At 45.1% G+C, this 24,044-nt stretch overlaps 1 protein-coding gene across 2 annotated transcripts in view; it reads left to right on the forward strand.

The window, feature by feature from the left end:
* The window catches only part of gucy1a2 (guanylate cyclase 1, soluble, alpha 2), a 104,254-nt gene that overhangs the window by 78,177 nt on the left and 2,033 nt on the right, over window positions 1-24,044 (forward strand). For both annotated transcript variants that reach the window (XM_031791156.1, XM_031791157.1), the window contains one exon: window positions 21,344-21,498. In XM_031791156.1, coding sequence (XP_031647016.1) covers window positions 21,344-21,498 — 155 coding nt within the window. The remainder of the gene's footprint in view (window positions 1-21,343; window positions 21,499-24,044) is intronic.

Raw genomic sequence — 24,044 nt, forward strand, 5'->3', positions numbered from 1 at the left:
GCTAGGTCTGTGTGGAAAGCGACATTGAATAAGTGTGGGGCTAGGTCTGTGTGGAAAGCGACATTGAATAAGTGTGGGGCTAGGTCTGTGTGGAAAGCGACATTGAATAAGTGTGGGGCTAGGTCTGTGTGGAAAGCGACATTGAATAAGTGTGGGGCTAGGTCTGTGTGGAAAGCGACATTGAATAAGTGTGGGGCTAGGTCTGTGTGGAAAGCGACATTGAATAAGTGTGGGTCTAGGTCTGTGTGGAAAGCGACATTGAATAAGTGTGGGGCTAGGTCTGTGTGGAAAGCGACATTGAATAAGTGTGGGGCTAGGTCTGTGTGGAAAGCGACATTGAATAAGTGTGGGGCTAGGTCTGTGTGGAAAGCGACATTGAATAAGTGTGGGGCTAGGTCTGTGTGGAAAGCGACATTGAATAAGTGTGGGGCTAGGTCTGTGTGGAAAGCGACATTGAATAAGTGTGGGGCTAGGTCTGTGTGGAAAGCGACATTGAATAAGTGTGGGGCTAGGTCTGTGTGGAAAGCGACATTGAATAAGTGTGGGGCTAGGTCTGTGTGGAAAGCGACATTGAATAAGTGTGGGGCTAGGTCTGTGTGGAAAGCGACATTGAATAAGTGTGGGGCTAGGTCTGTGTGGAAAGCGACATTGAATAAGTGTGGGGCTAGGTCTGTGTGGAAAGCGACATTGAATAAGTGTGGGGCTAGGTCTGTGTGGAAAGCGACATTGAGAGAGCAGAGAGGGCTGACTCAAGTAGCAGAGTAAACTATAAAAATGGACGTTACACACAGCGTGTCACATTTAACAAACCAAACATTCAAATATCTTTATAGAAGGTAAAGTAAAAACCCAAACCAGTCCGCGCATCAGTACCGGTAGATAGTAAAATATGGTATACCGCCCAGCCCTGCTATCTTGGGTTAGTTCTGAATATCTTTGGCTGTGCTGTGTTGTGTTGTGTTGTGCTAGCTGCTCGTTGGCCTGGCTTAGAGTCCCAGATGTGTGTGTGTTGATATAATCATCTGTGTCATGGCACATTGAGAAGAAAGTGTTTAACCAGCTGTAGATGCTGACAATGGAGCCCCTCTCATATCGTTATTGACAACTGATGAGATGAAACGTGTCTTCACAAGGAAGAAAGCACACAAACCACACACACCACACACTGGCACACATGCACAGACACAGCACATATACACACACGGACGAACACTACAATGTTTGTGTTTTTTTGTTGTGTGTGAGTGTACAATAAATGTGTGTGTGTGAAAGTGCGTATTTATGCTTGCAACTTGTGAGCCACAGCACCTATGTGTGTAATTCACTTATTGCGAACACATCGGTCGCCACGGTGATGGATAGAACATGGGAATGCGTAGTGTGCAGTTACCATGGTGATGGGAGAATTGTGGCGTGGCAGCAGGACTGTTTTTGGCTAGTTAATGACGGTTGTTTCTGTTAAGCTGATGTTTCATGTCTTACAGGAAATAGTTGAGCTTTGTGTTGGGCTGTTTTGTGTTAGGTTAGAGAGAAAGTCACATTCAGGCAATCTGCCTTTCTCCCGTCTCCACAGGTAGAGAGGCCCTTTTCTCTTACATCCAGCTGTCTATGTCAGTTGGCCAGTAACGCTGTCAGAGTCAACATTGTGTTTGTGTGTGATCATCTGTCTGTGAGTGTGTGTGTTGGCTCAGAGCTCCAGGTTGTTTTTTAGCCTGCTTCCACCTAGACTTTCTACCAAACGGCAACCAGCAATAAAAATCACCAACCTCACACAACCTTTAAAACACAACCTATGTCTCTCTCTGTTGTCATGACAACAAGACAAGGGTGCTGCGAATCACATGTAGTCACGACCGAAATTATTGGCACCCTTGATAGAGATGACAAAATACTGTATACAATAAATAATACAAATACAGAGCATGGGAAAATTATATTATTTTATACTAATACAATTACTGAGAGAAAAATGGGGTGTCATTAATGTTAACCCCTATATTTTTGAGACAGAAAAAAGTCTTACTTGTTAAACAAATATTTTTTTCTGAGCAATTGTTTTAGTAGAAAATAATATAATTTTAGAAATTTTGAGCATAGAATATATCTCAAATCAAATCAAATGTATTTATATAGCCCTTCGTACATCAGCTGATATCTCAAAGTGCTGTACAGAAACCCAGCCTAAAACCCCAAACAGCAAGCAATGCAGGTGTAGAAGCACGGTGGCTAGGAAAAACTCCCTAGAAAGGCCAAAACCTAGGAAGAAACCTAGAGAGGAACCAGGCTATGTGGGGTGGCCAGTCCTCTTCTGGCTGTGCCGGGTGGAGATTATAACAGAACATGGCCAAGATGTTCAAATGTTCATAAATGACCAGCATGGTCCAATAATAATAATCACAGGCAGAACAGTTTAAACTGGAGCAGCAGCACGGCCAGGTGGACTGGGGACAGCAAGGAGTCATCATGTCAGGTAGTCCTGAGGCATGGTCCTAGGGCTCAGGTCCTCCGAGAGAGAGAAAGAAAGAGAGAATTAGAGAGAGCATACTTAAATTCACACAGGACAGTATTTGTATGATTTATTTTATTCTGTCTTTATTTCTCATCTTTATCAAGGGTGCCACTAATTTTTGTCATAAACATATGCATTTGTATTTATTATGGATCCCCATTAGCTGCTGCTATGTGGTGAGCTGGATATGTCCTGGCTCAAACCAGGCTCCTGTTGCAGAGCTCCGCTCTGCTGGTCGTCTAGAAAGAACCTAGCTCTGTTTAAACGAACATGCTGACTACACCACCCATGCTGACTACACCAGGCATACTGACTACACCACCCATGCTGACTACACCGGGCATGCTGACTACATCGGGCATGCTGACTACACCACCCATGCTGACTACACCACCCATGCTGACTACACTGGGCATGCTGACTACACCACCCATGCTGACTACACCGGGCATGCTGACTACACCACCCATGCTGACAACACCGGGCATGCTGACTACACCACCCGTTCTGACAACACCGGGCATGCTGACTACACCACCCATGCTGACTACACCGGGCATGCTGACTATACCACCCATTCTGACTACACCGGGCATGCTGACTACACCACCCATTCTGACTACACCGGGCATGCTGACTACACCACCCATTCTGACTACACCGGGCATGCTGACTACACCACCCATTCTGACTACACCGGGCATGCTGACTACACCACCCATTCTGACTACACCAGGCATTCTGACTACACCGGGCATGCTGACAACACCACCCATTCCGACTACACCGGGCATGCTGACAACACCACCCATTCCGACTACACCGGGCATGCTGACAACACCACCCATTCTGACTACACCGGGCATGTGGGAGCGTCCGCATGTGCGATTGCGCGCATGTTGATTTTGTCCATCCACACCAGACATGATCAGGACACGCAGGTTGAAATATCAAAATTAACTCTGAACCAACTATATTAATTTGGGGACAGGTCGATAACAAACATGAAACATTCATGGACAGCTAGCTAGCTTGCTGTTGCTAGCTCATTTGTCCTGGGATATAAACATTGGGTTGTAATTTTACCTGAAATGCACAAGTTCCTTGTAGAATATCGACTCATTGACCAACTGACAGGTGTCTTCACTGACATTTTCAACATTTCCCTCATTGAGTCGGTAATACCAACGTTTCAAGCAGACAACCATAGTCCCTGTGCCCAAGAACACGAAGGCAACCTTCCTAAATGAATACAGACCCGTAGCACTCACGTCCGTAGCTATGAGGTGCTTTGAAAGGCTGGTAATGGCTCACATCAACACCATTATCTCAGAAACCCTAGACCCACTCCAATTTGCATACCCCCAAACAGATCCACTGATGATGCAATCTCTATTGCACTCCACACTGCCCTTTCCCACCTGGACAAAAGGAACACCTATGTGAGAAGACTATTCATTGACTACAGCTCAGCTTTCAACACCATAGTCCCCTCAAAGCTCATCACTAAGCTAAGGAACCTGGGACTAAACACCTCCCTCTGCAACTGGATCCTAGACTTCCAACGGGCCGGGCCGCCCCCAGGTGGTGAGGGTAGGTAGCAACACATCTGTCACACTGATCCTCAACACTGGAGCCCCTCAGGGGTGCGTGCTCAGTCCCCTCCTGTACTCCCTGTTCACCCACGACTGCATGGCCGAACACGACTCCAACACCATCATTAAGTTTGCAGACGACACAACAGTGGTAGGCCTGATCACCGACAATGATGAGACAGTCTATAGGGAGGAGGTCAGAGACCTGGCCGGGTGGTGCCAGAATAACAACCTATCCATCAACGTAACCAAGACTAAGGAGATGATTGTGGACTACAGGAAAAGGAGGACTGAGCACGCCCCCATTCTCATCGACGGGGCTTTAGTGGAGCTGGTTGAGCGCTTCAAGTTCCTTGGTGTCCACATCACCAACAAACTAACATGGTCCAAACACACCATGACAGTTGTGAAATGGGCATGACAAAACCTGTTCTCCCTCAGGAAACTGAAAAGATTTGGCATGGGTCCTCAAAAGATTCAACAGCTGCACCATCGAGGGCATCCTGACTGGTTACATCACTGCCTGGTACGGCAACTGCTTAACCTCTGACCGCAAGGCACTACAGAGGGTAGTGCGTATGGGCCAGGACATCACTAGGGCTAAGCTGCCTGCCATCCAGGACCTCTACACTAGGCGGTGTCAGAGGAAGGTCCTAAAAATGGTCAAAAACCACAGCCACCCCAGTCATAGACTGTTCTCTCTACTACCGCACGGCAAGTGGTACCGGAGTGCCAAGTCTCTGACAAAAAGGCTTCCCAAGAGTTTTTACCCCCAAGCCATAAGAGTCCTGAACATCTAATCAAATGGCTACCCGGACTATTTGCATTGTGCCTTGCTACTGTATATAGTCTCGCTACTGTATATAGCCTTGCTACTGTATATAGTCTCGCTACTGTATATAGCCTCTACTGTATGTAGCCTCGCTACTGTATATAGCCTCGCTACTGTATATAGCCTCGCTACTGTATATAGCCTCGCTACTGTATATAGCCTCGCTACTGTATGTAGCCTCGCTACTGTATGTAGCCTCTCTACTGTATGTAGCCTCGCTACTGTATATAGCCTCGCTACTGTATATAGCCTCGCTACTGTATATAGCCTCTCTACTGTACAGTGGGGCAAAAAAGTATTTAGTCAGCCACCAATTGTGCAAGTTCTCATCATAGGAACACTTCAACTATGACAGACAAAATGAGGAAAAAAAATCCTGAAAATCACATTGGAGGATTTGTAATGAATTTATTTGCAAATGATGGTGGAAAATAAGTATTTGGTCAATAACAAACAAGCAAGATTTCTGGCTCTCGCAGACCTGTAACTTCTTCTTTCACTAAGCTACACCTGTTGTATTCAGCGCACGTGACAAATAAACTTTGATTTGATTTTGATTCACACAAAATCACATTTTCTCTACTCTGACAATGAAAGGTGAAACCTTGTTAGTTTCTAGTAACTTCACCAACTTCAAACATCTGCTATCTGAGCAGCTAACCGATCGCTGCAGCTGTACATAGTCTATCGGTAAATAGCCCACCCAATTTCCCTGCCTCATCCCCATACTGTTTATATTTATTTACTTTTCTGCTCTTTTGCACACCAGTATCTCTTCCTGTACATGACCATCTGATCATTAATCACTCCAGTGTTAATCTGCTAAATTGTAATTATTCACCTACCTCCTCATGCCTTTTGTACACAATGTATATAGACTGTCTTTTTTTTTCTTTTTTTCTACTGTGTTATTGACTTGTTAATTGTTTACTCCATGTGTAACTCTGTCGTCTGTTCACACTGCTACACTGCCAGGTCGCAGTTGTAAATGAGAACATGTTCTCAACTAGCCTACCTGGTTAAATAAAGGTTAAATAAAAAAAATAAAAAAAATAATCTCTCTTAGTTCAGTCTTCTGTGGAGTTTATATGCCTTTGGCAACCAACTTTAAGGTGCGTTACTGCAACCAACTGGACTGGAGGGTGGAACTCGTTCATTTTTCAATCACCCTCGTGGGTATATGCTCCTAATAACCAGGCATGACTTGCACTGCGTCAAGCGTCTTAAAAAGAACCAAGTTGTATTTTTTGTGCCTGGCTTCACAGACGCTCATTGACGCGGGCCAGCAGTTTGTATGAAATTATAGATTAACATGTATGTGTAAACTTATTTTGCAACACTCACGCAACGCGGCCGGTGTGGCCAGCATGTACCTGTCTGTCTGTCTGTCTGTCTGTCTGTCTGTCTGTCTGTCTCATTCAGTCCTTAAAAACGGGAACTGCACAATTGTAATGCTGCGTGTGGCCATGCATGTGTATGCCTGTATCAGTCTGTGCACGTGAGTCCATGTGTCTGGTGTGCCTGTGAGTGCATGTGTCTGGTGTGTGTGTGCCTGTGAGTCCATGTGTCTGGTGTGTGTGTGCCTGTGAGTGCATGTGTCTGGTGTGTGTGTGCCTGTGAGTGCATGTGTCTGGTGTGTGTGTGCCTGTGAGTCCATGTGTGTGCCTGTGAGTCCATGTGTCTTGGGTGTGTGTGCCTGTGAGTGCATGTGTCTGGTGTGTGTGTGCCTGTGAGTGCATGTGTCTGGCGTGCATGTTTGTGGCCTATAGTTTATTTTACCAGAAATCGACTGGCATAGCTATGCCCTTTAACCCCGTTCTCTGTATCGTGCTCCCTCTCTCTAATGATTTGTTCTCTCTCTCTCTCTAATGATTTGTTCCCTCTCTCTCTCTCTCTCTAATGATTTGTTCCCTCTCTCTCTAATGATTTGTTCCCTCTCTCTCTCTCATGATTTGTTCCCTCTCTCTCTCTCATGATTTGTTCCCTCTCTCTCTCTCATGATTTGTTCCCTCTCTCTCTCTCATGATTTGTTCCCTCTCTCTCTCTCATGATTTGTTCCCTCTCTCTCTCTCATGATTTGTTCCCTCTCTCTCTCTCTCATGATTTGTTCCCTCTCTCTCTCTCATGATTTGTTCCCTCTCTCTCTCTCTCATGATTTGTTCCCTCTCTCTCTCTCTCATGATTTGTTCCCTCTCTCTCTCTCTCTCTCTCTCTCTCTCTCTCTCATGATTTGTTCCCTCTCTCTCTCTCTCATGATTTGTTCCCTCTCTCTCTCTCTCTCATGATTTGTTCCCTCTCTCTCTCTCTCATGATTTGTTCCCTCTCTCTCTCTCTCTCATGATTTGTTCCCTCTCTCTCTCTCTCTCATGATTTGTTCCCTCTCTCTCTCTCTCATGATTTGTTCCCTCTCTCTCTCTCTCATGATTTGTTCCCTCTCTCTCTCTCTCTAATGATTTGTTCCCTCTCTCTCTCTCTCTAATGATTTGTTCCCTCTCTCTCTCTCTCTCTCTCTCTCTAATGATTTGTTCCCTCTCTCTCTCTCTCTCTAATGAGTTGTTCCCTCTCTCTCTCTCTAATGAGTTGTTCCCTCTCTCTCTCTCTCTAATGATTTGTTCCCTCTCTCTCTCTCTCTAATGATTTGTTCCCTCTCTCTCTCTCTCTAATGATTTGTTCCCTCTCTCTCTCTCTCTAATGATTTGTTCCCTCTCTCTCTCTCTCTAATGATTTGTTCCCTCTCTCATAGAGGAGAGATACTCTGCTCGTTCAAACTACTTCAGCCGGATAAACGCTTTTCAGTCAGCGTGCTCACAACTAGCCAATACCACTGTGTTATGTAAAGTAGTCTATGAGAGAGAGGTAGTTTGACCATTTTGGATACACATATTTCCCTCAGATTACAAAGACCCACATTTGAAAACAAATCCAATTTTGATAAACTCCCATATCTACTGGGTGAAATACCACTGTGTGACATCACAGCAGCAACATATGTGAACAGTTGCCACAAGAAAAGGGCAACCAGTGAAGAACAAACACCATTGTAAATAGAGTCCATATTTATGTTGATTTATTTCCTCTTTTGTACTTGAACTATTTGCACATCGTTACAACACTGTGTACAGCCATAATGACACTTGAAATGTCTATATTCCTTTGGAACCTTTCTGAGTGTAATGATTACTGTTCATTGTTTAGAGGGGAGAGGGGGTCCATTTGTAGAGAGAAATATTAAAATACCACACCTTAACTTGTCGCTCCTGCTCCATCTCTCTCTCAATCTCCTCTTTCCTCAGAACATCTGGCAATCTGTCCATCTCTCTCTCAATCTCCACTTTCCTCAAAACATCTGGCAATCTGTCCATCTCTCTCTCAATCTCCACTTTCCTCAAAACATCTGTCAATCTGTCCATCTCTCTCTCAATCTCCACTTTCCTCAAAACATCTGGCAATCTGTCCATCTCTCTCTCAATCTCCACTTTCCTCAAAACATCTGGCAATCTGTCCATCTCTCTCTCAATCTCCTCTTTCTTCAAAACATCTGGCAATCTGTCCATCTCTCTCTCAATCTCCACTTTCCTCAAAACATCTGGCAATCTGTCCATCTCTCTCTCAATCTCCACTTTCCTCAAAACATCTGGCAATCTGTTCATCTCTCTCAATCTCCACTTTCCTCAAAACATCTGGCAATCTGTCCATCTCTCTCTCTCAATCTCCACTTTCCTCAAAACATCTGGCAATCTGTCCATCTCTCTCTCTCAATCTCCACTTTCCTCAAAACATCTGGCAATCTGTCCATCTCTCTCTCTCAATCTCCACTTTCCTCAAAACATCTGGCAATCTGTCCATCTCTCTCTCAATCTCCTCTTTCTTCAAAACATCTGGCAATCTGTCCATCTCTATGGCAGTGTGATCAGAATAGCACACCTTTGCCCTCACTCTCTCCCTGTTCTCTCTTCCTCCCCCCGTCACTATCTCTGCTCTCACACTCTCAAATTCAATTCAAAGGGCTTTATTGTCATGGGAAGCATATGTTTACATGGCCAAAGAAAATGGAATAGATAAACAAAAAGGAAATAAACAAGAGAAACATTAGTAAACATTACACTCACAAACGTTTTAAAATAATATAGATAGAAATGTTATATTATTGGCTACTATTGGTTAAAGTGTGGTAATATTGGGCCAGTTGCACTCTGAGGCGGCTGATGTTGGTGGATTTGGAAGAGGATGAAGTCAACAGTGGAAACAGCCTCAGATCCACAAAGTCCTTTTCCACCAGGTGGCTGATAAGATATGTTGGCTCAACTGACATATTGCTTATCCAATCCAAAGCCCTTGCTTGGAAGTGTACTTCACCAGATTGCCAAGAACCTTGCCCTCATTTTTTTATTTTACCTTTATTTAACCAGGCAAGTCAGTTAAGAACAAATTCTTATTTTCAATGACGGCCTAGGAACAGTGGGTTAACTGCCTGTTCAGGGGCAGAACGACAGATTTGTACCTTGTCAGCTCAGGAATTTGAACTTGCAACCTTCCGGTTACTAGTCCAACGCTCTAACCACTAGGCTACCCTGCCGCCTCATCCAGGCCAAGGTGGCGAGACACGGTAGTGATGACACCATAGGCCTTGTTGATCTCTGCACCAGACAGGATGCTCTTGCCAGCATACTTGGGGTCCAACATGTACGATGCGGCGTGTATGGGCTTCAGGCAGAAGTCTTCATGCTTTTTGATGTATTTCAGAACTGCAGATTCCTCTGCTTGGAGCAACAGTGAAATGGGCAGGGCAGTACGGATTTCTTCTCTTACATCTGCAAGCAGAGTCTGAACATCAGACAGGATGGCATTGTCTCCCTCTATCTGTGCAATGGCTACGGATATACAGTGCCTTGCGAAAGTATTTGGCTCCCTTGAACTTTGCGACCTTTTGCCACATTTCAGGCTTCAAACATAAAGATATAAAACTGTATTTCTTTGTGAAGAATCAACAACAAGTGGGTCACAATCATGAAGTGGAACGACATTTATTGGATATTTCAAACTTTTTTAACAAATCAAAAACTGAAAAATTGGGCGTGCAAAATTATTCAGCCCCTTTACTTTCAGTGCAGCAAACTCTCTCCAGAAGTTCAGTGAGGATCTCTGAATGATCCAATGTTGACCTAAATGACTAATGATGATAAATACAATCCACCTGTGTGTGATCAAGTCTCCGTATAAATGCACCTGCACTGTGATAGTCTCAGAGGTCCGTTAAAAGCGCAGAGAGCATCATGAAGAACAAGGAACAGACCAGGCAGGTCCGAGATACTGAAGAAGTTTAAAGCCGGATATGGATACAAAAATATTTCCTGAGCTTTAAACATCCCAAGGAGCACTGCAAGCGATAATATTGAAATGGAAGGAGTATCAGACCACTGCAAATCTACCAAGACCTGGCCGTCCCTCTAAACTTTCAGCTCATACAAGGAGAAGACTGATCAGAGATGCAGCCAAGAGGCCCATGATCACTCTGGATGAACTGCAGAGATCTACAGCTGAGGTGGGAGACTCTGTCCATAGGACAACAATCAGTCGTATATTGCACAAATCTGGCCTTTATGGAAGAGTGGCAAGAAGAAAGCCATTTCTTAAAGATATCCATAAAAAGTGTCGTTTAAAGTTTGCCACAAGCCACCTGGGAGACACACCAAACATGTGGAAGAAGGTGCTCTGGTCAGATGAAACCAAAATTGAACTTTTTGGCAACAATGCAAAACGTTATGTTTGGCGTAAAAGCAACACAGCCCATCACCCTGAACACACCATCCCCACTGTCAAACATGGTGGTGGCAGCATCATGGTTTGGGCCTGCTTTTCTTCAGCAGGGACAGGGAAGATGGTTAAAATTGATGGGAAGATGGATGGAGCCAAATACACGACCATTCTGGAAGAAAACCTGATTGAGTCTGCAAAAGACCTGAGACTGGGACGGAGATTTGTCTTCCAACAAGACAATGATCCAAAACATAAAGCAAAATCTACAATGGAATGGTTAAAAAATAAACATATCCAGGTGTTAGTATATCCATCATTGATCATTGATGACTGCCTTCAGCTCATCTGCAATGTAGTGACCGGTGTGTGTCTGTTGTCCTTTGTGTCTGTGTTCTTGTAGAATACTGTTTGAGGGGTAGAGAAGATTTAGTTAACTATTCCTTGCCCACGAACATTAAACCACCCATCAGAGATGATTGCAATACAGTCTGCTTTCTCTATGGTTTGCTTGACCTTCACTTGAACTCTGTTGAACTCTGCATCCAGCAAATGAGTAGATAAATCATGTCTGGTTGGAGGGGTGTATGCTGGGAGAAGAACATTCAGAAATCTCTTCCAATACACATGTGAGCATCAGAGGAGAACCAGTTGCATACACAGCTCGAGCAAGACATTCATTAGCATTTCTCTGACTACGTTCCTCCATTGAGTCAAAAAAACTTCTGATTCCAGGAGGACCGTAAGCTGTTGCTATCGATAAGGTGTCTGATTCCAGGAGGACCATAAGCTGTTGCTATCGATAAGGTGTCTGATTCCAGGAGGACCAAAAGCTGTTGCTATCGATAAGGTGTCTAATTCCAGAAGGACCATAAGCTGTTGCTATCGATAAGGTGTCTGATTCCAGGAGGACCAAAAGCTGTTGCTATCGATAAGGTGTCTGATTCCAGGAGGACCATAAGCTGTTGCTATCGATAAGGTGTCTGATTCCAGGATGACCAAAAGCTGTTGCTATCGATAAGGTGTCTGATTCCAGAAGGACCATAAGCTGTTGCTATCGATAAGGTGTCTGATTCCAGGAGGACCAAAAGCTGTTGCTATCGATAAGGTGTCTGATTCCAGGAGGACCATAAGCTGTTGCTATCGATAAGGTGTCTGATTCCAGGAGGACCATAAGCTGTTGCTATCGATAAGGTGTCTGATTCCAGGAGGACCAAAAGCTGTTGCTATCGATACGGTGTCTAATTCCAGAAGGACCATAAGCTGTTGCTATCGATAAGGTGTCTGATTCCAGGAGGACCAAAAGCTGTTGCTATCGATAAGGTGTCTGATTCCAGGAGGACCATAAGCTGTTGCTATCGATAAGGTGTCTGATTCCAGGAGGACCATAAGCTGTTGCTATCGATAAGGTGTCTGATTCCAGGAGGACCATAAGCTGTTGCTATCGATAAGGTGTCTGATTCCAGGAGGACCATAAGCTGTTGCTATCGATAAGGTGTCTGATTCCAGGAGGACCATAAGCTGTTGCTATCGATAAGGTGTCTGATTCCAGGAGGACCATAAGCTGTTGCTATCGATAAGGTGTCTGATTCCAGGAGGACCATAAGCTGTTGCTATCGATAAGGTGTCTGATTCATCATTTTCACCTCTTTTCTTTTTTATTTCACCTTTATTTTACCAGGTGGCCAGTTGAGAACAAGTTCTCATTTACAACTGTGACCTGGACCAAGATAAAGCAAATCAGTTCAACACATACAACAACACAGAGTTACACATGGAATAAACAAACATACAATCAATAACACAATAGAAAAAGCTATGTACAGTGTGTGCAAATGTAGTAAGATTAGGGAGGTAAGGCCAAAGATGCAAAATAATTACAATTTAGCATTCATTCTGGAGTGGTAGATGTGCAGATGATGATGTGCAAGTAGAGATACTGGGGTGCAAAATAGCAAAAATAAATAAATAACAATATGGGGATGAGGTAGTTGGGTGTGCTATTTACAGATGTGCTGAGTAAAGGTACAGTGATTGGTAAACTGCTCTGACAGCTGATGCTTAAAGTTAGAGAGGGAGATATGTCTCCAGCTTCAGTGATTTTTGCAATTCGTTCCAATCATTGGCAGCAGAGAACTTAAAGGAAAGGCAGCCAAAGTAAGTGTTGGCTTTGGGGATGACCAGTGAAATATACCTGCTGGAGCGTGTGCTACGGGTGGGTGTTGCTATGGTGACCTGACCAGTGAGCTGAGATAAGGCGGGGCTTTATTTAGCATAGACTTATAGATGACCTGGAGCCAGTGGGTTTGGCGACGAATATGTAGCGAGCGCCAGCCAACGAGAGCGTACAGGTCGCAGTGGTGGGTAGTATGGGGCTTTGGTGACAAAATGGATGGCAGTGTGATAGACTGCATCCAATTTGTTGAGTAGAGTGTTGGAGGCTATTTTGTAAATGACATCTCCAAAGTCGAGGATCGGTAGGATAGTCAGTTTTACGAGGGTCTGTATTGGCAGAACGAGTGAAGGAGGCTTTGTTGCGAAATAGGATGCCGATTCTAGATTTAATTTTGGATTGGAGATGTTTGATGTGAGTCTGGAAGGAGAGTTTACAGTCTAACCAGACACCTAGGTATTTGCAGTTGTCCACATATTTTAAGCCAGAACTGTCCAGAGTAGTGATGCTCGAGGGGCAGGCAGGTGCGGGCAGTGATCGGTTGAAGAGCATGTATTTAGTTTTACTAGTATTTAAAAGCAGTTGGAGGCCACGGAGGTAGTGTTGTATGGCGTTGAAGCTTGTTTGGAGGTTTGTTAACACAGTGTCCAAAGAAGGGCCAGATGTATACAGAATGGTGTTGTCTGCGTAGAGGTGGATCAGAGAATCGCCAGCAGCAAGAGCGACATCATTGATATATACAGAGAAAAGAGTCGGCCCAAGAATTTAACCCTGTGGCACCCCCTTTAGAGACTGCCAGAGGTCCGGACAACAGGCCCTTTCCGATTTGACACACTGAACTCTATCTGAGAAGTAGATGGTGAACCAGGCGAAGCAGTCATTTGAGAAACAAAGGCTATTGAGTCTACCGATAAGAATGCGGTGATTGACAGAGTCAAAAGCCTTGGCCAGGTTGATGAAGATGGCTGCACAGTACTGTCTTTTATCGATGGCAGTTATGATATTGTTTAGGACCTTGAGGTGCACCATTGACCACCTCAGAAACCAGATTGCATAGTGGAGAAGGTACAATGGGATTCTAAATGGTCGGTGATCTGTTTGTTAACTTGGCTTTTGAAGATTTTAGAAAGGCAGGGCAGATGGATATAGGTCTATAACAGCTTAGGTCTAGAGTGTCTCCCCCTTTGAAGAGGGGGATGACCGTGGCAGCTTTCCAATCTTTGGGGATCTCAGACGACACGAAAGAGGTTGAACAGGCTAGTAATAGGGGTTGCAACAATTTCGGGGGTCCAGATTGTCTAGCCCAGCTGACTTGTAGGGATCCTGATTTTGCAGCTCTTTCAGAATATCAGCTGTCTGGATTTGGGTGAAGGAGAAGCGGGGGGGCGTGGGCAAGTTTCTGCGGGGGTGCAGAGCTGTTGGCCGGGGTACGGGTTAGTAAAATGCTTATTGAAATAATCGATTGTCGTAGATTTATCGGTGGTGACAGAGTTTCCTCAATGCAGTGGGCAGCTGGGAGGAGGTGCTCTTATTCTCCATGGACTTTAGTGTTCCAAAACTTTTTGGGATTAGTGCTACAGGATGCAAATGTCTCTTTGAAAAATCTAGCCTTAGCTTTCATAACTGACTGTGTATATTGGTTCCTGACTTCCCTGAAAAGTTGTATATCGTGGGGGCTATTTGATGCTAATGCAGTACCCCACAAAATGTTTTTGTGCTGGTCAAGGGCAGTCAAGTTTGGGGAGAACCAAGGGCTATATCTGTTCTTAGTTCTGCATGCTTATTTAAGATGGTAAGGAAAGCTCTTTTAAAGAGCAACCAGGCATCCTCTACTGACGGAATGAGGTCAATATCCTTCCAGGATACCCGGGCCAGGTCAATTAGAAAGGCCTGCTCGCTGAAGTGTTTAAGGGGGATTTTGACAGTGATGAGGGGTGGTCGTTTGACTGCGGACCTATTATGGAAGCAGGCAATGAGGCAGTGATCGCTGAGATCCTGGTTGAAGACAGCAGAGGTGTATTTAGAGGCCAAGTTTGTTAGGATGATATCTATGAGAGTTCACATAGTTACATGGTTTAGGGTTGTACCTGGTAGGTTCCTTGATAATTTGTGAGATTGAGTGCATCTATTTTAGATTGTAGGATGGCCGGGCAATTAATTCACATATGGTGTCTAGGGCACAGCTGGGGGCTGAGGGGGGTCTATAACAAGATGTAACAGTGAGAGACTTATTTCTGGAAATGTGGATTTTTAAAAGTAGAAGCTCGAATTGTTTGGGCACAGACCTGGATAGTATGACAGAACTCTGCAGGCTTTCTCGGCAGTAGATTGCAACTCCCCTTTGGCAGTTCTTTCTTGTCGGAAAATGTTGTAGTTGGGGATGGAAATTTCTGAATTTTTGGTGGCCTTCCTGAGCCAGGATTCAGACACGGCTTGGACATCAGGGTTGGCGTGGTGTACTAAAGCAGTGAATAAAACAAACTTAGGGAGGAGTTATCTGATGTTAACATGCATGAAACCAAGGCTTTTACGGTTACAGAAGTCAAGAAATGAGAGCGTCTGGGGAATAAGTGTGGTGCTGCGGGCTACAGGGTCTGGTTTAACCTCTAAATCACCAGAGGAACAGAGAAGGAGTAGGATGAGGGTACAGCTAAAGGCTATACAAATTGGTTGTCTAGTGCATTGGGATCAGCGAATAAAAGGAGCAGATTTCAGGGTGTGGTAGAATAGATTCAAGGCATAATGTACAGACATGGGTATGGTAGGATGTGATTACAGTGGAGGTAAACCTAGGCATTGAGTGACGATGAGAGCGGTTGCGTCTCTGCAGAAACCAGTTAAGCCAGGTGAGGTCTCCGCATGTGTGGAGGGTGGGACAAAAGAGCTATCTAAGGCATTTAGGGCGGGGCTGGGGGCTCTACAGTGAAATTAAACAATAATAACTAAACGAATCAGCAGTAGACAAGACATATTGACATTAGGGAGAGGCATGTGTAGCCTAGTGACCATAGGGTCCAATGAGCAGCAATAGGTGAGTCAGGGAGCCGTTCGGTAGTTGCTACTATGCTAGGCGAGCTCGAGACACACCGATTCAGAAAGCTAGCGGGCCGGAGATAGCAGATGGGTCTTTGGCAACGTCGCAACTGAAAAGCCCGTTGAAACCACCTCAGACGATTACGTCGGGAGACCAGTCGTGATGGATCAGCGGGGCTCCGTGTCAACAATAAAGGGTCCAGGCCAATTGGCAAAAGAGATATTGTAGCCCAAGAATTAGCTGGTAGACCTCGAATAGAAGTAGAGTGACTTTTGTCAGAGGTTGCTTGTTGTGAGTGCTGAGGGAACTTTGTCCACTTGGCCAGATGATTTTGCATCTTTGTTGCATTCTTCACATGTGACTTGGCACAGTATTTGCGAATGTACACAGCTTTTCCTTCCACAATAGTTGCAGTGAAATGTCTCCACACATCAGATAGTGCCCGTGGCATTTTCATGTAAAGATTAGAAAAAAAATGTGTAAAAAAAACAAACAAATACATTCCATGTACAGATAAATAGTTAAGCAGTTCGATTAAATAACTCCTTTATTTGATACATGTTTTAAATGAAACATGTATGGAAACAGGTGAATGAACACTCCCCAGTTGGCAGGCTCAAGCAAGCTAAACCCCACATGGTAGCAAAAACTAACTAGCAGAAATTGTTAACAAGTTAGAAATGATTGTAAACACACTTTGCTGCAGGCTACTTTTTACTAGTTAACAAAAACATCATGTATGTCATATAAAATATATTCATCCCACCCAGTATTGCAATCAAAACTTACCAGAAAGCATGTAGTTCTTGGTTCAGACAGTGTAGTAGTGGGCTCAATAGCATCTCATTAGTGTGCAAGATCTTGAGAATCAGCTGTACATACTGTATGATGGAAGAGTGCACTGCACATGTGATGGAAGAATGCACTGTGCATGCAGAGGGTTGCAATTCCATTGAATTGGGGCTAGATTAACCAAAATATGCCACAAGACCTAGAATTGCTTTATGTGTATCCAACAAAAAAAGGTTCACTGCTATGTCCTAGCTTTTTTGATGAATTTAAACATAAGCCCGGGAATTTTGGGAATTAACTTCCCATGGAACATTTCCCGGAAAGTTTCCGACCCTTTGCAACCGTACTCAATACATTGTTTTCACTGCTGTTGATGATACTGCAGAGGATTTTTGAGAGATTGCTGCTGAAGCATATTCTACGGTAATTATTAGGGTCAAATTTGTCTCCACTTTTGTGGATTGGTGTGATCAGGCCTTGGTTCCAAATAAAAGGGAATATGCCAGAGCTGAGGATAATGTTGAAGAGTTTTAAGAATAACCAATTGGAATTTGTTGTCTGTATGTTTTATTGTGTTCCATAAAGTCTCCAATGTTGTTCGTCTTGTGGTTTGGCCTCAGACCAGTAAGTGTGAGCAGAGCCTGCTGAGCATCTGCTACATGCCATTGGCTTGGGCTAGTGTAAGAGTGGGGGTTGGGCCTGTTTGCCCGCTCATGGTCTGGGCATATGTGTGACTCATGTTGAGGCCCTCTTTGCGGGAGTGGGGGGTGGGAGGTGGTCCTGCAGGTCTGGGAGAGTGTCCCACAGGTCTGGGAGAGTGTCCCACAGGTCTGGGAGAGTGTCCCGCAGGTCTAGGAGAGTGCCCCGCAGGTCTGGGAAAATGTTCACTGATCTGCAAAAGTGTCCCCCAGGTCTGGGAGAGTGTCCATTAATCTGGGAGAATGTCCGTTGATCTGGGAGAGTGTCCTACAGGTCTGGGAGAGTTTCCTGCAGGTCTGGGAGAGTGTCCGTTCATCTGGGAGAATGTTCGTTGATCTGGGAGAGTGTCCCACAGGTCTGGGAGAGTGTCCCACAGGTCTGGGAGAGTGTCCATTAATCTGGGAGAATGTTCGTTGATCTGGGAGAGTGTCCCGCAGGTCTGGGAGAGTGTCCTTTGATCTGGGAGAAGGTTTGTTGATCTGGGAGAGTGTCCCACAGGTCTGGGAGAGTGTCCCGCAGGTCTGGGAGAGTGTCCTTTGATCTGGGAGAATGTTCGTTGATCTGGGAGAGTGTCCCACAGGTCTGGGAGAGTGTCCCGCAGGTCTGGGAGAGTGTCCGTTGATCTGTTGCTCTTATGTGAGGTGGTGGGGCTGTAGTTGAGGGCGATGTCCTAGCGTCCTGGCGACGGTGGGCACTGCTGCCTTGTATAGGTGGACCTGGTCGTAATGGCTGTTCAAGTCCAGGGTGGAGTGGTGGGCCAGGTAAACATTTTGTTTTCAGGCACAGTCACGGGAAATACTTGCATTTACCCAATGTATGGTAGCAGGGTGGAAGTCTTTTTCGTGGTAGCAGGGTGGAAGTATTTTTGTGGTAGCAGGGTGGAAGTCTTTTTGTGGTAGCAGGGTGGAAGTCTTTTCGTGGTAGCAGGGTGGAAGTCTTTTCGTTGTAGCAGGGTGGAAATCTTTTCGTGGTAGCAGGGTGGAAGTATTTTTTTGGTAGCAGGGTGGAAGTATTTTCGTGGTAGCAGGGTGGAAGTATTTTTGTGGTAGCAGGGTGGAAGTCTTTTTGTGGTAGCAGGGTGGAAGTCTTTTCGTGGTAGCAGGGTGGAAGTCTTTTCGTTGTAGCAGGGTGGAAATCTTTTCGTGGTAGCAGGGTGGAAGTGTTTTTTTGGTAGCAGGGTGGAAGTATTTTCGTGGTAGCAGGGTGGAAGTATTTTCGTGGTAGCAGGGTGGAAGTATTTTTGTGGTAGCAGGGTGGAAGTCTTTTCGTGGTAGCAGCATGAGGATAATCATTTGTGCGTTGAGGAAAGTGATAGAAGCTTTTTCATTCACTCCCTTGAGTGCTGTAGCCACCCTGTCCTGCTGTGTTCTCAGGTTGTTTGTGCCTGTGTGTATTATTATGTGGCTGGGTGACCCTAGTTGGTCCTCAGACAGAAGGTCTAGGCTGCGCTGGGTGTTTGGACACCAGAGTTTAGACACACCGTGTTTGGGAAAAAGTTAATTTTATTGTATATATTTCCCATGTGAGTCCATAAGGAGAACAATCTGTGTCTTGTGTGTGTCCTCAGTGGGTGTGGGGGGTTTGTCAGGAGTGCTATCAGGGGGGCTGACAGGGGGGTGATAGGAGGAAATGGGGTCCCCTGGGCTTGATGTTCTTCATTTATCTGTCCTACTGTGATGACGAGGCTTTGGTCTCTCTCTCTCTCATTGCCAAGGTTACCCACATTGGTGTGCTGGCATGTGCTCATTGGTGTTAGTAACCATGGAGATGAGATACTGAAGTGGATCGTTAGAGATCCACTTCTAGGGCTGTTGCGGTGACTGTATTACTGTCACACCGGCGGTCACGTCGGCAGACAAATTCCACATGACCGTTTAGTCACGGTAATTAGGCTTCTCCAAGCTCTGATGCTGCTGATGGTCATTAGTAGCCTACCAAACTTGCTAACTGCCTGGTACTCAGCACTCTGTTGTCTCTCTAATCACTCTGACATCAATGCAAATGTATTTGAAAATGGAACACTTCATGAGAGCCCATGAACTCATGTTGCATAGATGACATGCATTTTTTCCCGCTGCCCCTGTTTTGATACAGGTGCATGTTAATGGTCCTTACTAAATCAAAACAGATGTCACACATACACTAAGTAATATATGTGAAGACAAGATTAAATCAAGAATAGTCTGATGGGTGGCAATATTCGCCTATCACTTATGAATGATATAGTATCACTAGTGAATCATGCCCAGCAAAAGAAACAATGCATTTTTGCCCATAGGCCATAGGCCTATATGTTTTAATAAGGTTTGTATCACAACTAAAGTGGCCAAATAACTTAATAAAATGAAGCACATTAATCCACTTTACAAGGGGTGTCGAGCCTAACTGCATATATTAACAGTGCGTGAGTTTCAAGTTTGGGGAAGATAAACGGACACCTTTATTATAATAAAGCATTACATGCAGAATCACATTTGCGGTCACTATTGATAATGGTGTTTCCCACTAATGGAACATATGCCCTTCCAGCCTACTACCATGTGAGCATTACTGTGTTCATAATGTGAAGAAATAGCCTAATATTTTATCAACATTTTAAGCTAAACGTTCTGATCTGTTGCGTCAGTCACATTGTGTAAAAAAGTTTTTGTTGATGCTAGTGGTTGTATTCATTTGAGATCTATCGCATCCCACAACTGTCCCAGACTATGTTTGGAATATGTATTTCTCACACAGTATAGAAAAGGTTGACTTTTGTACTATGGGGGATGGTAGATTGACATAGGTTAGTGCTTTTGCTCTTCGTTAGGCCTACTCATCTTGTTGGCTGACGAAAAAATATATTCAATATGCACCTTGGAATTGGATAAGGATGTCTTCACTTGTGATCCGGTCCTTCTCACAGGCTACGTGATGGAGAGCCGTGTGAGTGAGCGGAGCTTCGGATTGCGAAGCACACTCAGGGAGAAGGGCACAACTCAGTACTCCGCACCGCAAAAGGCATGGATTTTTTTAGGGTGCACTACGGGCCACAAAGGGGATGCCGCTGTGAAATCCTAGGCATTATGAAGTGCTTGTCAAGTTGCGATTGAGAGACTATTGGAGTGTGTACAGCCGGCTCAATAAACAAAGCAGAGCTCAGGTCTTTCAAGATACTTTTTTCAAATCATCATTAGAGTCTCATCATGCAGCTTTACAATGTATTACACATCACAACAGCCCAACGTTTATAGAACATCTGAAGTTACATTAATAAATGGAACATATAGGAGGACCTGTTTCTTTGTTCAACTCTCAACACAACAGCTGCATGTGCACACTGCCTCAAATCATTTGGAGACAATATCCTTTCTATTTTATTCAGCTTTGTTCAATTGTATTCTTCCTACTATAAAATAATATAAAGTAGTACCACAGAATTATATGCAGATCTTATCTTCTGAATGAGTGTAGCCCACAGCCATTTGACATAGCCACATCAGGACCTAACATAAGGACAACTCAGAGTATGTTATTCTGTTCTTCTGAAACAGACCACATTTTCTTATCATGCTTCTTTAGACTTGTCTAAAATAAATAATGGATTTATTGTGAAGGTGTAGACTGTATTACATGGATTTATTTTCCTTTTTTAAATGACTTGTAAGCTAACGTATGTGTGGAAGCCAGGAGATGCTAAATGTGTTTATGTTAAATAATGGTCAATTACCATTAGACCATTAGACCGACAGTTATTTGCTTGACAATCATTGACTGATGAACGGCGACCCCCACAGCATTACTCAGTGTTAGGAAGGTGTTCCTAATGTTTTGTATTCTCAGTGTATACGTCTGTTTTAGCCCTCTACTGAAACTGTTTCTACTGTCCCTCACCGGTCAGTGTTCAACTGACATCTCTTTCTCTCTCTACTACTCCCACCACCCCCTATTCTCCCTCCCTCTCTCCATCCTTCAGCTGCGTATAGGTATCCATACAGGCTCAGTGTTGGCGGGGGTGGTTGGGGTGAGGATGCCCAGGTACTGTCTGTTTGGCAACAATGTCACACTGGCCAGCAAGTTTGAGTCTGGCAGCCACCCTCGATGCATCAACGTCAGCCCAACCACATACCAGTGAGTACACCTGTGTGTGTGTGTGTGGTGCATGTGTGTGTGTGTGTGTGTGTGTGTGTGTGTGTGTGTGGTGCATGTGTGTGTGTGTGTGTGTGTGTGTGTATATATGTGAGGGGGGAGAATGAATGGCAATAGAGCAGCTTTCAGTCATTAACACACACCCGCAGGCAGGCACACACACACACACACACACACACACACACACACACACACACACACACACACACACACACACACACACACACACACACACAGTGACTGCAATGTTGAGTCAAACACTTTGAGATGAGAGCTGATCTTAGTGTTCTTTCTCCATCTCTCCCTCTTTCTCTCTCCATCTCTCTTTCTCTCCCACCCTATCTCCCACTCTTTCTCTCTCTCTCTCCCTCTTTCTCTCTCCCTCTTTCTCCCCCCCTCCCTCTCTTTCTTTCAACCTCCCTCTATCTCTCTCCCTCTCTTTCTCTCTCCCCCTTTCTCTCTCCCTCTTTCTCTCTCTCTCCCTCCCTCCCTCCCTCCCTCCCTCCCTCCCTCCCTCCCTCCCTCCTTCCCTCTCTTTCTCCCTCCCTCCCTCCCTCCCTCCCTCCCTCCCTCCCTCCCTCCCTCCCCCTCTCTCTCTCTCTCCCCCCCTCTCTCTCCCCCAATGTTCTCTCTCTCTCGCCCTCATTCTCTCCCTCACCCCCTATCTTTCTCTCTCTCCCTCTTTCTCTCTCTGTCTTTCTCTCTCTCCCCCTCTATCCACCCTTTCTCATTCTTTCTCTCCCTCTTTCTTTCTCTCCCTCGCTCTGCCTCTCTCCCGCTCTCCCCCTCTCTCCCTCTTTCTCTTTCTCTCTCCCTCTTTCTCTTTCTCTCTCCCTCTCTCCCTCTTTCTCTCTCCCCCTCTTTCTCTGTCTCCCCTTCTTTCCCTCTCTCCCTCTTTCCCTTTCTCCCTCTCCCTTTTTCTTTCCCTCTTTCTCTCTACCTCTTTTTCTCTCTCCCCCTCTTTCTCTTTCCCTCCCCCTCCCTCTCATTCTCTTTCTCTCTCCCTCTTTCTCTCTCCCTCTTTCTCTCTCCCACTTTCTCTCCCCCTCTCTCCCTCTCCCACTTTCTCTCTCCCTCTCTCCCACTTTCTCTCCCTCTTTCTCTCCCTCCCTCTCTCTCTCCCTCTTTCTTTCTCCCTCTTTCTCTCTCCCTCTCTCTCTCCATCTCACTCTCCCTCTTTCTCTCTCCCGATACTTTTCTCTCCCTCTCCTTCTCTTAATCTTTCTGTCTCCCTTTTATCTCGGTCTCTCTCCCTCTCTCCCTCTCTCCCTCTCTCTCCCTCTTTCTCTCTCCCTCTTTCTATTTCTCTTCCTCTTTCTATTTCCCTCTCTCCCCCTTTTTCTCCCCCCTTTTCTCTCTCCCTCATTCTCTCTCCCTCTTTTTCTCTCTCCCTCTTTCTCTCTCTCCCCTTCTTTCTCTCTCTCTCCCTCTTTCCCTCTCTCCTCCCTCTTTCTCTCTTCCTCTTTCCCTCTCTCCCTCTCTCTCCCTCCCTCTCCCTCTCTTTCTCTCCCTCTCTCTCCCACTTTCTCTCTCCCTCTCTCCCTCTTTCTCTCCCTCTTTCTCTCCGCCTCTCTCTCTCCCTCTCCCACTTTCTCCCTCCCTCTCTTTCTCCCCCACTTTCTCTCCCTCTCTTTCTCCCCCCCTCTCTCTCTCCCTCTCTCTCTCCCTCTTTCTTTCTCCCCCTTTATTTCTCTCTCTCCCGATCTCCTTCTCTCCCTCTTTCTCTCTCCCTTTTTATCTCGGTCTCTCTCCCTTTTTATCTCGGTCTCTCTCCCTCTGTCTGTCTCTCCCTATATCTCTCCCTCTTTCTGTCTCTCCCTATATCTCTCCCTCTTTCTGTCTCTCCCTATATCTCTCCCTCTTTCTGTCTCTCCCTATATCTCTCCCTCTTTCTGTCTCTCCCTAGCCTTTCCCAATAGCAAGGCAAGTCAAAAATGTCCTTAAGTTTGGGTCAGTCACAGTGGTCAGGTATTCTGCCACTGTTTATTCTCTGTTTAGGGGCAAATAGCACCATGGTTTGCGCTGTTTTTTTGTTAATTCTTTCCAATGTGTCAAGCAATTATCTTTTTGTTTTCTCATGTTTTGGTTGGGTCTAATTGGGTTGCTGTCCTGGGTCTTTCTCTCTCTCTCACTTTCTCTGTCCCTCTCTCTTTCTCTCTCTGGTGTCCATTCTGTGAGTCAGTGAGTCAAAAGCGTTGCCTTGGAAACCTCTATTTTTGCAGTCAAGGACGTTCTCTCCTTAGAATCACTCATTATTCGCATGACACAAAGAGGGCTAATTGTTGCAGATCTAAATAAACCGTGTGTGTGTGTGTACATACCCCCCTTCAGCACGAACACACACCTGTAGCTTGTGAATAATGCCTGGGTTTGTGGCCTTTTCTCATTCTGAACAAGGCTGCATCACTCCCTGGAGAGTCTGCTGTTTGGAGAAATCTCCAAATCCCAATCTGCAGCTAAATATACCACACACACACACCATGAGTGTTTAAATCTCTCTCCTCGTTCTTTCTCTTTCCCTCTCTCCC

The sequence above is a fragment of the Oncorhynchus kisutch genome, linkage group LG15 (assembly GCF_002021735.2).
Source record: "Oncorhynchus kisutch isolate 150728-3 linkage group LG15, Okis_V2, whole genome shotgun sequence".
Classification (NCBI taxonomy): Eukaryota; Metazoa; Chordata; class Actinopteri; order Salmoniformes; family Salmonidae; genus Oncorhynchus; species Oncorhynchus kisutch.